The 16,241-nt window shown below is 43.0% G+C and overlaps 1 protein-coding gene across 4 annotated transcripts in view; it reads left to right on the forward strand.

The window, feature by feature from the left end:
* dnah9 (dynein, axonemal, heavy chain 9) overlaps positions 1 to 16,241 on the forward strand; it is a 157,348-nt gene that overhangs the window by 5,240 nt on the left and 135,867 nt on the right. For all 4 annotated transcript variants that reach the window (XM_037081128.1, XM_037081131.1, XM_037081132.1 and 1 more), the window contains exons 6-18: positions 137 to 370; positions 466 to 633; positions 988 to 1,104; positions 1,205 to 1,355; positions 2,282 to 2,396; positions 2,592 to 2,660; positions 6,088 to 6,214; positions 7,132 to 7,278; positions 10,880 to 10,988; positions 14,120 to 14,361; positions 14,552 to 14,687; positions 15,675 to 15,871; positions 15,976 to 16,238. In XM_037081128.1, coding sequence (XP_036937023.1) covers positions 137 to 370; positions 466 to 633; positions 988 to 1,104; positions 1,205 to 1,355; positions 2,282 to 2,396; positions 2,592 to 2,660; positions 6,088 to 6,214; positions 7,132 to 7,278; positions 10,880 to 10,988; positions 14,120 to 14,361; positions 14,552 to 14,687; positions 15,675 to 15,871; positions 15,976 to 16,238 — 2,075 coding nt within the window. The remainder of the gene's footprint in view (positions 1 to 136; positions 371 to 465; positions 634 to 987; positions 1,105 to 1,204; positions 1,356 to 2,281; positions 2,397 to 2,591; positions 2,661 to 6,087; positions 6,215 to 7,131; positions 7,279 to 10,879; positions 10,989 to 14,119; positions 14,362 to 14,551; positions 14,688 to 15,674; positions 15,872 to 15,975; positions 16,239 to 16,241) is intronic.

Consider the following 16,241-nt stretch of genomic DNA (forward strand, 5'->3'; position numbering starts at 1 on the left):
AGTTAATGACTTTGCCAGGCACAGTGGTCTAAAAATGAAAAAGATAACGCTAGCATTAACCAGGGCTAATTAACTACACATTAAGCTGTCACCATAGCACAGTCAGAGCTAACCAGTTACCGCTGTCCCACACCAGGCCCGGGCGTATCTCGTTCCGGAGGAGGTTATGCGCGGAGAGGTTTCAGAGAGTCTCCTGAAGGTGCAGGCGAGCGAGGAGATCTTGCAGCTCTTCAGGAGCACTTACGATGACCGAAGGGCCAATCTGAGCCAGTACCAGAGGAACGGTAGCTCGGTGAGGCCTTGGGACTTCTCCCCAGTCTTGGTGTTCTCTGGACTCGACCGCTTTACCAACAGAGTCAAGACTATTAAGGTGAGCACGGAAACATTATTCACGGTTTTCCTCAAAAGGTGCGGACACAGCTACAGTTACACCATTTTTTTTTTTTCGTTCCTTCCTCCCTGTAGGACATCCTGTTGACAGCCGTGGACCTGCTGAAGCTTGAAAAATTGGAGATTGGAGGTGTCAGAGGCCGCGCCCTCAGCCAGCAGGTCCAGCTGCTCCACCAAGAGTTTGTGGACACTTACAAATTCCTCACAGAGAAGCCCTATGACTGCTTGGACCTCAACAACCGGGTATGGAGTGATATGATGGCATCGAGCGCGTCAGGCTTTTGTCCACTTCACACAGTACACGCCTGTTTTTCCCTCAAGCTTGCAAAAGCCACCACAACCTGATCGCTCACCGTCCGCGGAGCAAATTGTTTCCTGGCCAAATAGACTTCTGTTCAGTGCCATCTAGATGCTTAACCAAGATGTTCCTGAGTTATTGCAAGAAAAGCAATTTAGTTTGCTTGTAAGACCCAGTCAGTACTCCCTGCTGGATGGCTCTGAGTCAGTCAGATGTGAAAAGGGAATATGCTGTGCTGGCTCTGCGTTCGCCCGCACGGCTCTGTGGCGCTTCGTCTAACTGAGCTATCTGCCCTGCAGGAGTACGAGGAAGATGTGAGGGAGTTCAAACTTAAGGTGGATGACACAGAGCGACGACTAGGAGCCGTCTTCTGTCAGGCTTTTGAGGACGCCTCCGGACTGGAGCACGCCTTCAAGGTCGGAGAACAAAATCCCTCTCTGTTTCTCTCTCTCTCTGACATTCACAGAGACATTCTCACATGTATTGAAGGCCCTTTCTCCTATCTGATGTCTGCAGGTCCTGGATATGTTCGGTAGCTTGCTGCAGCGCCCCTTAGTGGCTGCAGATGCTCTGGACAGGTACCCGCTCCTTGTCTCCATGTTGGACAGGGAGCTGGACTGCTGTAAACTCCTGTTCGACAAACACATCCAAACTGCAGAGGAGCTGGGTGAGAGTCGCAGTTTATACAACACAATACAGAGCAACATTTCTGCACAGTAAAAATAAATATATATATATTTTGGCAAGAATAATCTCTCTATTCCTTCTTTTTCACTTGCCTCTCTGGGCTTTTTTAAGAACCCAAGTCCCCTTAATTGAACTGACTTCCCGCACAAAAAAAAAAAAAAAAAAGTCAAACCTTGGGTGAATAAAAAGACTAGAGGTGATAGATAAATTTCTTAACCCTTTACGTTTTACCCCTGTGTGTCCCCCATCTCTGTGCCCCCTCATCTACCACTATATCTCTACTGTGACTCTACTCCCTAATACAGGCTTACAGTCCCCCAAAAAGTCTGAGTGAGGCTGTCACTTTGATCACTGTGAGAAAGCCTCAAACACTTGGTTGTTGTAGAGATTAAATTCGGGATGCTCATTTTAAAACTTCGTAATTAAAAAGAAAGAGATCAAGAGAGATCCTTGAAAGACATTGGAAACCCTTAAAGCCTGTACACACTCCAACACATTGAAAGTGTCCCCTAATCTCATTTATCAGTTTGTACATGCTCAGTTCCTTTCCTTGCCCACTTTCCCTCCCACCTGATATGCGAGGGGAGGAAACGAAGGCGAGACACAACGAGAGAGGAGTGGAAGTAACAGGCACTTCACCGAATGAGACGGAGGCACAAAACACAGACGCCAGTTTGTTTTCACTCATTGTTGCCACAGTAGACCTGTTTGTCTGGAGTGTGTGGGTCGTAGTGACCAAACTGCAGCATGTTGTGATAGACATTCTGTGTGTATTCATGTACAAAGGTGCCAAATCATTTAGACATTTAAATTGGATCCTATAGAATACAAACAGTTGGTGTACAGAGGCAAGTGTTGGAGTAATATGTTCTTATACATGTGAGTAATGCTTCCTGACCTCCTCAGGTTGGACTCCAGTCCATAAGAATATGCCAGCAGTAGCCGGTGGGTTGAGATGGGCCCAGGAGCTCCAGCAGCGCATCCAGACGCCCTTCTCCAGATTCAGGCAGCTCCACTACCCGTGAGTCTCCTCTCTTGTCGCCAACACAGCAGATTAAACAAACTGAATGTCGTCGTGGTCACGCATCCGCAGTGTTCTCAGTGAGAATAAATTGCTGTTTTAAAGGCCCCATAAAATGATGCTTTGGAATATTGGCCAGTGAAAGATATTGGGCGTAACCTTTGCACGGGTTGTAAAATTTCATCTTCTCTGCAGGTGCCTAGAGTCTGCAGAAGGAGCCAGGGTCATCCAGAAGTATGAGGAGATGATGCAACTGCTGGACAGGTGTGTGTGGGTCTTATCGCAGTGTGTTACACCATATGTCATCATGCTTCGATGAATGCGTTACTGAATAAAAGAACAGGAAGGGAGATTAAACAGAATAGACAGCGACTCTTTGTTGGACTGTAAATATAAAAGCCAGCGACACGGAGCAGATATTAGCTCCGTCTCTTCCTGTAATTTCACACCAGCGCTGTTTTTAACTCAACATTAGTGTTTTTGTTAGTTGAGTGTCTAACAGTTATGAAGCGGCCCCTATGGAATAGCATGTAGGCACGCAGCTCCAGGCATGATTTATGTTCTCATTACTGCGGCGCTGCTCTGCAGATTATTTCACGGGACTCCCTTAATCCCATATGCTCTTTCGCTGTTCACTGATGCCAAGTGAGAAATGGCCTTTTTAGACCGCATCCAACCTCACAACCTGCAAGATAAAGCAGAGAAAGAGACACAGAGCGATTTTCTGTTCCGAAGAAATGCCTTCAAACAAAGCTGAGAAAAGTCCCACAGTGCGAACATGTTTCGCCTCTCCTCTCTTCGACGCGAGGCCACTTCTACCACTGCGGGTTACAGCTTGATTCTGGATGTGATGTAAGACTGCTAAATTGAGATTTTGGCCATTTTTGAATCATTCTCACTTTGCATCATCACCCCAGATGTGTTACTGCGATTTACTGTTCTCGGGGGACCGTACATTCCACTTCTAATGTAACACATTGCATTGCAAAGATTGTTAGCAGAAAGTACTGCACATGCCCCTGACACTACTTTTTATCTTTTATGGGAAATTTTCATTGCACTTTACGGTGCTATATATATTAACAGTAGTCTACTACAACAGTCCTGCAATAAATCCTCCGTCGTGAAGGTTCTAATGCTCACTTTTTAGCTGTTAACTGTTTCTGAGGAGTGGTATGGTCATTTTAGAGGCGCAGTTTGTGCTGCTGTTGGTTGAGGACGGTGTTGAGATGAACCGAGTCATGAAGCCGTGAATTTGCAGCCATTACACAATGAACTGAAAAGACACTAAAAGGCCTAACAAAGCTGCACAGCCATTTTAATATTTCTCAATATGAAAATCTTAATTAGATGAGTGTCAAACCTGCTACTGTGCTGTTTGTGTAGCATTCTTAGTACAGCATCATTATGCCTCTGCACTGATGAAAGCCACGGCTGGAGGCATTTTTTTTTTTTTTTTTTTCCTCTGGCAGATTCTTTTGAACAGGATATCTTGTGATCACCTGGAGGTATTTTCTTTAAAGTTGGCACAAACATCCATCCATCATGGATACAACAGTTTGGCTGATAACTGATACCGCTATATTTCAGTTGTTGTTATTTATTCTTCCTTTTGTCAAGTGAAAAAAAAATAACTGAACTGTTTTAAAGCCAATCAGCCCGCCATTACAATGACCAGCCAATCAAACCAATCATACAAATGATTAAACACTGACTCTAACTTTCTTTCCCATGAAAAAGTCTTGAAAAACAACTCCTCAAAAGCCTCTTCATCCCGTGGTACAAATACATGCCTTTTTCTAACAAGCACATTGTCTTTGTGTTACCTGAATTAATGTAATTACATGTAGATGTAAAAGTGATTACAGAAAGTATAGAATAAACCTTTAAGTTGTTGCGACTCCCTTAGTTAATCTCAATTTCGCGTTAAGCGTTGCTGTGGGCGCTGTTTAATATCCTCATCATTATATGTGGGACACAGTGAGGTCATGGGGCAGAATACGGGATCGGACTCCACTGGAGCAAACTAATGTTGACAGCCTCGAAAAACACTCATCCCTGTCTCAGAGAAAGATCAGTGACTTACAGTTTGCAGGATATTCCAATGACCTATTGCGATGTGATCCCCTCGGTGAGAGCCCTGACCCCACAGATTTACATCAGCCACTGATGTCGGTGAATGCCACCTCATTTACTGCAATCACGCGTATTGGCATAACGGCCAGTTCTGATGTTTGGCCTATAAATCAGTGCATCATATACCAAACGACTGATCTGTTGAGAAATATTTGAGCAGATTCATTGATAAAGATAACTGTTTTTGAGCTTAGATTAATGTTAATGTGAAGTTGCAGGGATCAGTAGGTGATTTGAGTTTGTCAGTTTGTCAACAGGGAGCATTCACAACAGCAAGTTGTTCATAACTTGCCTTCTCTATTTGAATATGTTCGTCTAATCTGCCTGACTCATGTTTCTTTATCTGTCTGATGTTTTCAGGACTTACTGTATAGTCTACAGTCCCGACCGTGGCTGTGAAAGCCTAAAAACAAAAGAGTCAGATGACTAGTCTGGGATAAAACAAAAAAAAAAACAAAAAAAAATACTAGGTCCATCCCCCTGTTTTAACATAACAAATGGTCTACCATCAGTGATTGTTGTTAAAAATTGGGTTAAGGTTAGTGAGTATATTGTCATTTTAAGTCCTTACAAGTATGGTACTGTAAAAGTGAGTGAGTGTGTGTGTCTGTGTTTGTGCAGTATTATGCATAAGTGCGCAACAAAGTCTTTTGTGAATGAGATGCACATCACAGTGTGCACTCTCAGGCGCAGACACACGCCCTGACAAGCAGCCATTCTTTATGCTCCACGCGCTTCATATAACTCCTCCGCTTGTGTCCCTCCACCCAGAGTAATGCAATGATGAACAACAGCAGTTCTTTGCCCTCAATTTACTCCCATCAGAAATTAGAGCCCTTGTTATATTGTAATAATCATTGCGGCTGCCTCCGATGAACGCCGCCATTATTATACATATTCCAGTCAGTACCAGGACGGGCATGCTCACTCATTACCCCCGCAGACAAAATGCGCTGTGATTTATGGCCATGACCAAGGCATTTGATTGCCTCTGCGTCTGCGGCGCCACTATCAGGAAATGAAGCTCACAGCAGAAATCCAATAAGGAGCACACAGTGCGCGCTGAAGTTCTCATCATAATCGTGGCTATTTACAGATTGATATAGCTGTACAGAGCCCTGACATATTCTCTGTTCCCAGCCAGATGAATCAGCGTTTATCCTCATATTACCCCCCCTCCCCCCCCCCCCCCCCCCCCCACGCCTACATCCAGCCCTCCTTCGCTGCGCTGCCTCTCCCATCTCCCTCTGCCCTTATTGTCTGCTCGATATGGACGAGCGAATCACGCCTCTCATTCTGTTTACAACCTCGGAGGATTGGGAAAATGGCTCAATCACATGCCTTTTAGCTGCTTGTTCTGTCGCTTATGTTAATTTCATGACTCGAGCCGCTTTCCTCGCACCGTGGCCTCGAGAAATAAACGCCCGGCCCCTTTTTAATGGGGATATGAGACAATGTTACACCCTGGCGGGAAAGGTACAAATTGTTTTCTCTGTGATAATAACTTTTGTTTGATTGTGATCAGGGATGGTGTTGTTTGTGTTCGCTGTTTCAGATACTCCTGCAGCCTGTATGAGACATGGACAGAGACCGTGGGCGAGAGCTCTCAGTACAACCTCAGCTTGCCATTAATCAGCAGAGACCCGGCCACTCAGCTGATCTCAGTCAACTTCAACCCACAGGTTTTTACATTGGGCCCACATGTTAGAAAAAAAATGATCCAAGACAGGCTGTCGGATGTGTCGCTGCCTGTAACCCTTTTACTTTCACCAGAGTTAGAATAGAGTTGGGCGATGTATTAGATATCTCCCATTTAGTGTAACACGCCTGCCTGCAGCTGCATGAGTCAGTATAGACAAATAAAGTTGTATCTTCTCATCTTTTATTTTAAATTCGTATTGGGACACACTGCATGAAAGACCGGCTAATCTCAACGTCGAGTTTCCTATAATCAGCACAGAATTGTAGCACTGCATATTTATTTTTCCAATATTTTTTTTATTATGAAATTGATCTCAAAGGAACAGTTCACTCAAAATAAAAGTGAAAATCGAGTCACTATCCCCTTCCCCTCAGTGCTGATGGTAGATTGGCTGAAGTGTCGTAGGCCACAAAACATTTCTGGAGCTTCACAGCAAAACAGCGGTGCAGCGTTCTCCTAAACAACTGAAGTAGTAGTAGTAGCTTGAGCTGGAATGAAACTGTGAAATGGCTCGTCCAGGGTAATCCAAGTTTCAGGGAGCCCAGAGGTTCCAAAATGAAAAGACGTTAGGCTTTTTCAAGCTGAAAACTTCACTCTAAGCCAAAAACATTCGCACACGCCGAGGTGAAAGTTGGACGCACAAGCTGGGCAGCATGTCGAGGGTGTAAATTATGCTTTGCAAATTGGGATCTTAGGGCTATGTAACTTCACCTGACTTTCCATCAGCATGGGGGAAGGAGTTAATTGAATTTTTTGGCGTGACCTGTTCCTTTAAGAGTAAAGATTTTGAATATGGGCACACACATTTGAGAGCCTGTGAAACTGAGGCTCTTGTGCAATCATCGTGTTGTAAATGTCTTCCATTTCTTATAATTTCCCTTTCCGCCCTCGTCCCAGCTGGCGTCCGTGCTGAGGGAAGTGAAGTACTTGGAGGCCAGACAGACCGAGGCCATCCCTGAAACTGCAGTGCAGATCTACACCACCAGAGGGCAGCTGTGGCAGTATGTGACCAACCTGGAGCTCACCGTGGGCAGATACAACAAGGTCGGCTTAAATTGGCTAATTACGCTCAGTGACCCAAGCTCTGTGATGTCAGAGCCCTGAGCTCAGCTGTGACAGCTAGAAGAAGAGTTTCTTCTGCAGCTGGCTGTGTGACAAACATCGGCCGCTACTAACATTGCATTGCTAGTTAGATCAGTTCTCCCACACAGCTGGCCATGTTACTGTAAAGATGGTGGCTGGTCAGAATGTGTTGGTATTTGGGATTTTTCATGGGTTTATAGCAATACGACCTCATTAGGAAAGTTGTCTGAGTGGCTGTGTGTCAGTATTTTTCATCTAAAACACTGTCAAAGTGGAGAGTCATACATTCAGTTACACTATTATACACAATCCAGTTTTTCCATAACTTGAGCTCATTGTTGTAGAACATATGTAACACATGAATATATGTACATCTTAAAAATGATATTCAGTCCATTAAATTAATGATATAACTAACTGTATTACATAATTCTATAAAACGGTCGGTCTGGGACTTTTTGTGACAAAGCTCTGGGAACCTTTTACAACAGAAACACTGAGCTGCTGCCACAACACAGTAAACTAGCTGTACGCTAGATAACACATTAAGTAACTTTGTTTATCTGATATTTGATGACAAGTTACAGGTCTAGGGATGTCAGTTGATTCAAATATTTAATCGCTATTAATCATATGATTGCCCATCGTAACTTGCGATAATCGCAAATTAAACACACATTTTTTCATCTGTTCTAAATGTACCTTAAAGGGATATTTTTCAAGTTTCTTAGACTCTTGTCATCATGGGAGTGGACAAATATGCTTGCTTTATACAAAAACAACAAATACAGTCCAGAATATTCTCCAGAATAACCTCAAAGATGCTACTTGCTCAGAAAATATGCTGAAAGCATAACATGGCAAACTCAAACCCAACAAGCAACAACAGATGCACATGCTGACCTGAATGTAACATTCCTTAGTGATACTCACAATGTAGTGTCCAACTGCACACTTACGCAAAGTTAACTCAACAGTGTTTATCTGCCTGCGAGTTGTAGGAAGGAGTGCTCTCTGCATCAGCTGTGTGTTTGGCCAGCAGGTGGTATTTGAGACTGAACGTGCTCCAGTGGCAACTCGTTCACATCGACAGTAAATGCAAATAACTTTGTTGTTGTCGAGAGAACCATCTGTCAGGGCTGTGAAGCTGAACTTGCCGTCCCTTTTCTTTATCCGTGTCTGCTCGAGGAGGTTTGTTTCTGCTTCCATCCCCAACGTTGCTGCTGCATCGCATCCTGATTTCACAAACTACGAGGTGGGCCGAGGGTCACAACGTGCCCGTGTTAATCACGTGTCAAAAAAATGAACGGCTCTATTACAATCATGTTAACTTAGACAGCCCTAGTCAGGTCACATGACTGGCACGTACATGTGGATGTGTCTTCCCAACTGAGAGATGTATTGTAGGCTCTGTGAACTGAGCAGGGGTCTCATCTGTTACTGCTGCCAATGCACAAAACAATGATATCAATGTCATAATATCACATATTCATCATAGATCTTTGTTTCCAAAAACGTTCAAACCAGCAGTGTTATTTTTACTTGCGCACCATGACATTCTAGGGGCCTGTGCACCTTTCTAATGTGAAATGTACAAGCCAATTCAGTGCACAAATCAAGTTACGCCCAATATTTCATCACATTCCCCACCAGAGCACAGAGGAAAGGGCCAGGCTGTCTGCTTCCTAACTGATGGAATTATCATCTTTGTTCTGCAATACCTCATCGCTATTTGCTGATCTTGGATTTCTACAACCAGAGTGATAGTTCAGTAGAATTGTTTATTAATGTGCATCTGTCACCAGATATGAATTTAGATGTTGTATGCCGTTGTTTTTGGGTGTTTGTGTTGCGTGACTGCATGCAGTGAACATGACTGTTTTAGGTGTAGTTTGACTTAATAGATGTAGACTAACATCCTTTCAGGCAGGATTCTCTTTCTTTCTGCTAGCTTCACTGTTTTCACTGTTTTCAAAATGATCTCTAATCTGGTTGCTGGTAGTACAGACTTAAAGTGAAACTCTCGCCAAAATGCAACCTAGGGTCTTTTTGTGTTTGTGCTATTTTTAAAACACTAAGAAGGCTCAACACAACAGGAAACTTTGCTCGTAGTATCACCAGGGTCTCTACACATGAACACGAGCATTGAGAACATTGTTTGTATACACAGAGTTTATTAAAAAGAAAAGTTTTTGAACTACTCACCGTAGGAGTGACCTAACCTGTGAGACCCTGGTGATACTGTGAGCAAAGTTTCATGTTGTGTCGAGCATTCTTAGTGTCAGTGCCCCATGCACTCCAGTGAAAATTAGCTTGCCGAAAACTCAACTAGAGTAAATCTTAAAAGTGTCTCTTTTGTCGTAATTATGCATTTACACAAAGGTTTGACTCATATACATTCACAAATAAAGCCTGGGTTGCTTTTTAGCAAGAGTTTCACTTTAAGCCAGGAGCTGGTACCTTTTCTTTAGTAGGGATTTAGCCAGTAAAGTAGTCAGTCTAGCCAACTTTTGGCTGGATTGCCAAGACATGTGTTAAAGAATTTGGCTGTCTCCAGAGAATGAATACTAATTAATATGAAGGACGCCTGATGATCTTCTAGTGCAGTCATGAGGTCATAACTTTCATAAGGTATGGTAAGTTTTTTTAAATACAGTAATGTTTTTCCTTTAGTCTTTAGCGCCACCCTCTGGTCATATTTCATACATTCTTCTGTGATATCCTTTAAATAAACAGTTCCAAATTGCATTTCCATAAGAGATATCTGTAATTATAGTTGTTGCTCCACAATGCAACAACATAACCTGCAGTTTCCATCCATCCATTAGTTTTGTTTTGTCGTGTTTAAACAGCATCACAGCCTCGTGGGGCTGCTGTCGTGGTTATTAATGTTTTGTTTTTTTTTCTGCTGTCTGATACTATAACAGAAACGTCCAAATCGTGGCTTGGATCAGTTATATCCTTCTCAACTGAACTGCAGTGACGGCTGTGCATACAGAAAACGAACAAACAGACGTATAAGGATATAAGGATTTTCAAGTTATGCTAATGAAAATGTGCATGGTGTCAGTGTACTTTCTTAATGAAAATTAGTTGCATAAAATATGACTCTTTTTTTCACAGACACTATCAAACACTTAATTCTATTGTTGGTCTTAATGGGAAACGGGCATGGGGGCAAAATGGCAATTTTAATAATGTAGCATAAAACAGTGTAGGAGCAATCAGTGATGTAATTAACTCGGCCTCACAGAGGACAGCTCCCACAAAGCTCAGCCACACGTATCGCGGCTCCCTCAATGAGATGATTACATATTAAAAAATATAGCATTTCATTGCTTCAGGTAGCCAAAAGTTCAAGTCCAATTAAATCAATGCAACACGGAACGATCCAGAAACGGTGGCTTTAATGAGGATGACATCCTTGTCTTGATGCTCTGGGCCTCTGTGTGCTATTCCAGCAGCCAAATAGAAGTTTTATTAAAATGATATTTCTGTACACATTTAATGGGAGCTGAAAATCACATCACATCTTTCTCTGTCTCCCACCGTCTGGCTGCAGGTGATGCAGTCGATGCTGGACGTGGAGCAGCCTCTGGTTCAGGGCCAGCTCAGGGACATCGACGCTCAGCTGAAAAAGGCAGAGGAGAGTCTGAACTGGAACAGCCAAGGTTAGTACACCAACTGAGAAACACTTGATACAGCGCTTGACTGTTGACATGTTTAAATGTCTCCTTTGCTCCTTTGCCATTTCACACCGGCACTGGAAAAATGAAACACACGCGGAACTGCCGAAAACTGCAGTTCTTCGAATGGCCACTTGAGAGTCATAACTGTAAGAGTTCGTGTTGATAGGCCCAACTTTACAGCAGAAATAAACATGTCCACAGCCTGCTACAATAAATGGTTCTGATCTCTTTAGCTAATTCCCCTGCTTATACTCCACGGGGGTGAATTTTATACATCTTAAATGATATTAAGGCTTGAAGTTATGCTTAATTGCGGGCTGTCAGCTTGGCTTTACCTCAGATAATTCCAGTCAATGATTTTGAGGATTGGGCTGTTGATGCCTTTGGAATATTTTTTTAATGCAAATATAGGACACATGATATGTCTTTCTGTGCCAATAATTGGACTAATAGACCAGAGTGGAAGGACAGACGGCGGCGTTTTGGATAAACGAGCAAACCTGTTAGCGTTACACAGGGGCAGGAGACAGTTGTGGAGAGCCTGGATTCTGGAGGAATAAACACCAAGACTGAGGGGACACAAAGTTGTCGTTGTTTTTAATATTTGGGATCAAAACATGGATTTTTACCTCACTCCCACTTCTTAATGCTTGCTATCTCACAGCTAACGAACAGTCTTGTATTCTAGCTGTTTTGGGGCGGATAAACCCTCAGTCAACAAATGGGAGAATTTGTAATAAAGAGAAATAATCCACTGATCAAACGCAAGCAAATCCTGCGAGGTAACTGACTGTTAAAACTGCTAGCTTTGCTATGTTGGTAGCTTGGAGATTGGTTGGCATGTTTCAGTAACCAGGCCAGTGGGCTTCCGTCAGCTCCATGTCTTTGCTCCTGCTGCAAACCCAAACACTGCTGCTGTAGCACTGCAGTACACAGTCATGCCACTGTGACCCACAGATATTTATTTAGGAAAGAACAGCAAATGTTAAAGCTCTGATATATTAACACATATACATTCAGTATATTTTGAGAGTATATAATGTAAACAGCAACACACAGTGGCCAAGCTGATGTGTATTTATATGAAAGCTGACAGGCTGTTATAGAAATATTCCTGCCTGTTTTTTCCCTCCATCCTTGCCAGTCGCAGGGCAGAGCAGGCTGCTCTGACATGATGAGCGGAGAGGCTTTGCATTTTGAGAAACATATAACATCCGAGAAGAAGTGTTCAATCATTGATAAGCTTTGCTTGACACTCTGCTGGCAGGCACGTTGTTTCTTGGACAGCAGGATTCCCAGAAGAACGTAGCAGAAATGAGAAGAGTGTTTACGGCACGAGCCAATGCACCCGACTGTCTGTGGGAATAGACTCACAGTCCCTCTGCAGAACACGCAGTGGTTACACACTTATCTGCTTTGTGTGTGCATGTGTGTGCACACATGTGCACGTGCGAGTGTGTGTGTGTGTGTGTGCTCACATTCCAGAGACTTATGTGAAGTCTGTAAGGATTTTTGTCTCCTGTAGATTTATTTGGTAAAGGGCATTGAATGGTCGTCCTCTGTACGTATCTTCTGGTCCTGATGAGCACTGACAGCACTGAAGAAAAAAACTAGCTTGAAGTAAGTTTCCCACGTCTAGGGAAACAAAGCATCCATTCTATTGTAGTGCTGATAACATGTCCACTTGTGTAGTGGTTGTATCCATGTGCTCCATGCACCAAATGCCTTGAGAAGGTTGTATAATAAATTTCATGCAACCAATTAAAAGGCACAGTTTGTGATTCCTGCCACCAGGGGTCTCTCAATTAAAACAAGTAAACAGATGTAGTTTGATTACAATGTGAACTGGTCTGGGATCAGAGGCGATATGTCTTCTGTCTGACGTTGTTCAGCTAGAAATGTTCACAGATGACTGGTTTGATGCTGAGTCACGTTTACTGACCTCCTCCCTCACTCTCTGACGAATCATGTGATTTTTCCTCTGAAGTTATGGCAACAGGCGAGCAAATGAAATGCACCATTGAGTAAGATCATGGATTTCTCTGGGTTTGAGAAGGTAGGAATACACAACCCAACAAAATATACAGTAACGTTCTCATCTTTTTTAGACACTTTAATGCAGAAATGTTATATATATATATATTTTTAATGATGGTTAGTTAGCATGCTCCAGCAGATATCTGTGAAATACAGCACATAGACATCATAACTTCAAAACTTTTTCAATGTTGTTTTGTTTGTTGTTGAATTTCATTAATTAAAATTCTTACATATTGCACCTTTAAAAGGTCCACACTGACACTCTTCATGTATTGTTATAATATAGAATACTACAAGACACTATACAAAACAGGTTAGTGTTTCTTTTTAACTACTCACACAACTATCTACATTTCTTAAGAACATGCATTCTGTTGACTAAGCGTGCACTGCAAAGAATAAAATGTATGAAAATTAAATAGATTCAGAATAATAGAATTAAAGTGTCCGCTATACGGTATGTTGGAACCCAATATATGATCAATACATCCATACACTTTACTATACTTAATGCTGAATTAAAGATGTGATATGAAACATTCCTGCATTAAAACATCTAAAAATGACTACACCTTTGTTCTGTACCAGTATATATCAGTATTTAAATCCAGAGAAATTATTACTTTCAGTAGAGGTTATGGTGCGTTACATGTAGCTGCCTTTTGCTACAACAAGAGAGTGTAAGAGTGAGGAAGAAATTCGGGGAATGTGAGATAAAATAACGTTCATAAGACTTTAATGTATCATCTCGTCTGTAAACAATTCTGAGTCACGTAGAGGGATTTGTGTGATGGTGGTTGTTTGAAAATGAACTCTCACTTCTTTTGTTTTGATATAAGTGAGAGATCTCTTGCGGCAAAAAGTACTGACTGTGTTTAAATGACAGTTCCATGGCCTCAGCCACAAACACGGTGATGAGAGAGTCAAGACACTAGTAAAACCTTTTCCGGGCCCTGACGTCGAACATTTTTAGGGGATGTCAATGTTTTAATCACACACTCCCTTTATAGCTTCAGTTTTCATGTTTTTTTTCCCCCCAATCTCAACCACCCATGCCCACCATCCCCCTCCAGACATTTGGCAGTATATCCAGGAAGTGCGAGACTCCGTCTGTGACCTGGAGAGCCGGCTCCAGAGGACCAAGGACAACTTGGAGGAGATCCAGAGCTGCATGAGGTCCTGGACCAGCCCGATGTTTGACAGGAAGGATGGTAAAAAAGACGCCCTGCTCATTCTGGAGGACAGGGCAGAGAGGCTGGAGAGGTTTTACAGTCTGATACGCTCCTCTGGAGAAAAGATCCACTTCCTGCTTAAGGTGATTAAAAAAAAAGATTTCCTCGTGGCTGTGTGACATGTCAAATGAACTTTAAGTTTCACTCACATTTCATCATTCTGCAAGGTTATTATGAAGTCAGCGGTTCCTGATACACTTTGAAATTTTTACAGTGATTTTCAAATGCGTTAGAGCTGATTTAGGATGAGTCTCACGTTTTATCGCGTCTTAGAGCAATCTGGAGCTGTTCAAAGGCCAGCAGAGCTCTGAGGAGTGGAAGGCCTACGTGGAGCACATCGACGACATGATCATCGATGGATTCTTCAACAGCATCGAGTGCTCGCTCAAGTTCTTCCTGGATAACACTGGTAGGACGTTAATGGCCGAGTGACACACAGACACTGAAAAAAAAAACACTCATGCTTACTGTTACTGTTAGTAGTTCTGCAGTGATGGTGGTGTTACTACTGTTGTCTCCAAGCCAGAATGTCGCCCGCCAACTCTGAATGTAATATCCAAAAAATTCCACCCTGCTACTCTGATTCTACAACGAACCAAAAACATCGTCCTCCAGCCAGCTCCGACTTGGTAACGCATCCTCGGGGGCTCTGATGTCAATTGGTTGTCCGCCTGTATTGGCTGTGGACATGAAATAGGTCTGGACTTCTTCGCTGGCAGGAGTTTTGTCAACCAGTTTAGATAGACTGGGATTGTTGCCAGGCTGCTACTGAGTCCAGTTCTTCTTCTCCTCTTTATTCTGCACGTTCTTTCTCCTCTACTTCCTCTCCTTCTTCTTCCTTATGTTATTTCAAACAAACAGTCTCTTTATGAAAAGGAAGGTGCTGGAGTGTGTGAACTGACCAGGAAATATCTCAGCACAGCAATCCTCCAGAGGCCAGGAAATAAACAGAATATTTCTCCTTACAGTATTTAGCCTGAAAAACACACAAGGCCATCTTTATTATATCATATTTCAGTCACTTTTAAATTTAGAAATATATGATAGAGATATGTGTCCATAAACCAAAGTACTGGACAATCGATGATTGCATAATTTTTTCTTAGGCCTTGAAACAATTAGTTATTAATGAAAAATGGAGATTGCAATATTCAAAAATCCCCTTCTTATTCCACTTGTTATTCTCATCATCATGTAATTTTGTTGTCCTCGCCAATCACATGAGAATGGTATGTTTTCTCTTGTTGTGTGTGTTTGTAACACACTGAAAGACATCTTTAAATCAGTATTTTGCAGATCTCTGAAAGGACACTCTAACATTGAAGAACACTGTTTGACACTCGCAGAGTTTTTCACTGCCGTTTCACCAGTTTCGTATTATTTCCTGTGGCTCCAGACCAGAGAGCGTCCGTGGCTCCTCTGTTTGAGGCTCAGCTGGATCTGAAGGTCCCTGACATGGTGTTCACTCCACCTCTGGAGTTCGGGACCGGAGACAGTTTCTTTGAGCTGGTGGAGAGCCTCATCAACGATGTGTTCAGAGTCTCCTCATTAGTGCCACGCCTGGCCCAGCACAGCCCCTTCCCCCACTACCAGGTACTGTACTGACCCCCTCATCTACAACATGTTATTCTTTATCATTTGCAGCATCCCAATCAACATGCCATGTGTCCAAGCAAACAATAGTAACTTCCCCTCAGGCTGACATGGAGGACATGGCTGATCTGGCAGAAATGCGCAATCTCATCATGGAACGCGTGCAAGGCGTCATGGCAACATGCTGCGAGTTTCGCAACTCTCTGGAGCGCTACAGCTACCTTTACGTGGATGACAGGAAGGAGTTCATGCGTCAGTTCCTTCTATACGGTCACGTTCCCAGCAGCCAGGAGACGGAGGGTTACACCGAGGACAATGTCCCAGAGAGCCCACCAACGCTGGATAACTTCAGAGAGCAGGTGGACGGGTG

This window comes from Acanthopagrus latus, chromosome 20 (assembly GCF_904848185.1).
Source record: "Acanthopagrus latus isolate v.2019 chromosome 20, fAcaLat1.1, whole genome shotgun sequence".
NCBI classification, from domain to species: Eukaryota; Metazoa; Chordata; class Actinopteri; order Spariformes; family Sparidae; genus Acanthopagrus; species Acanthopagrus latus.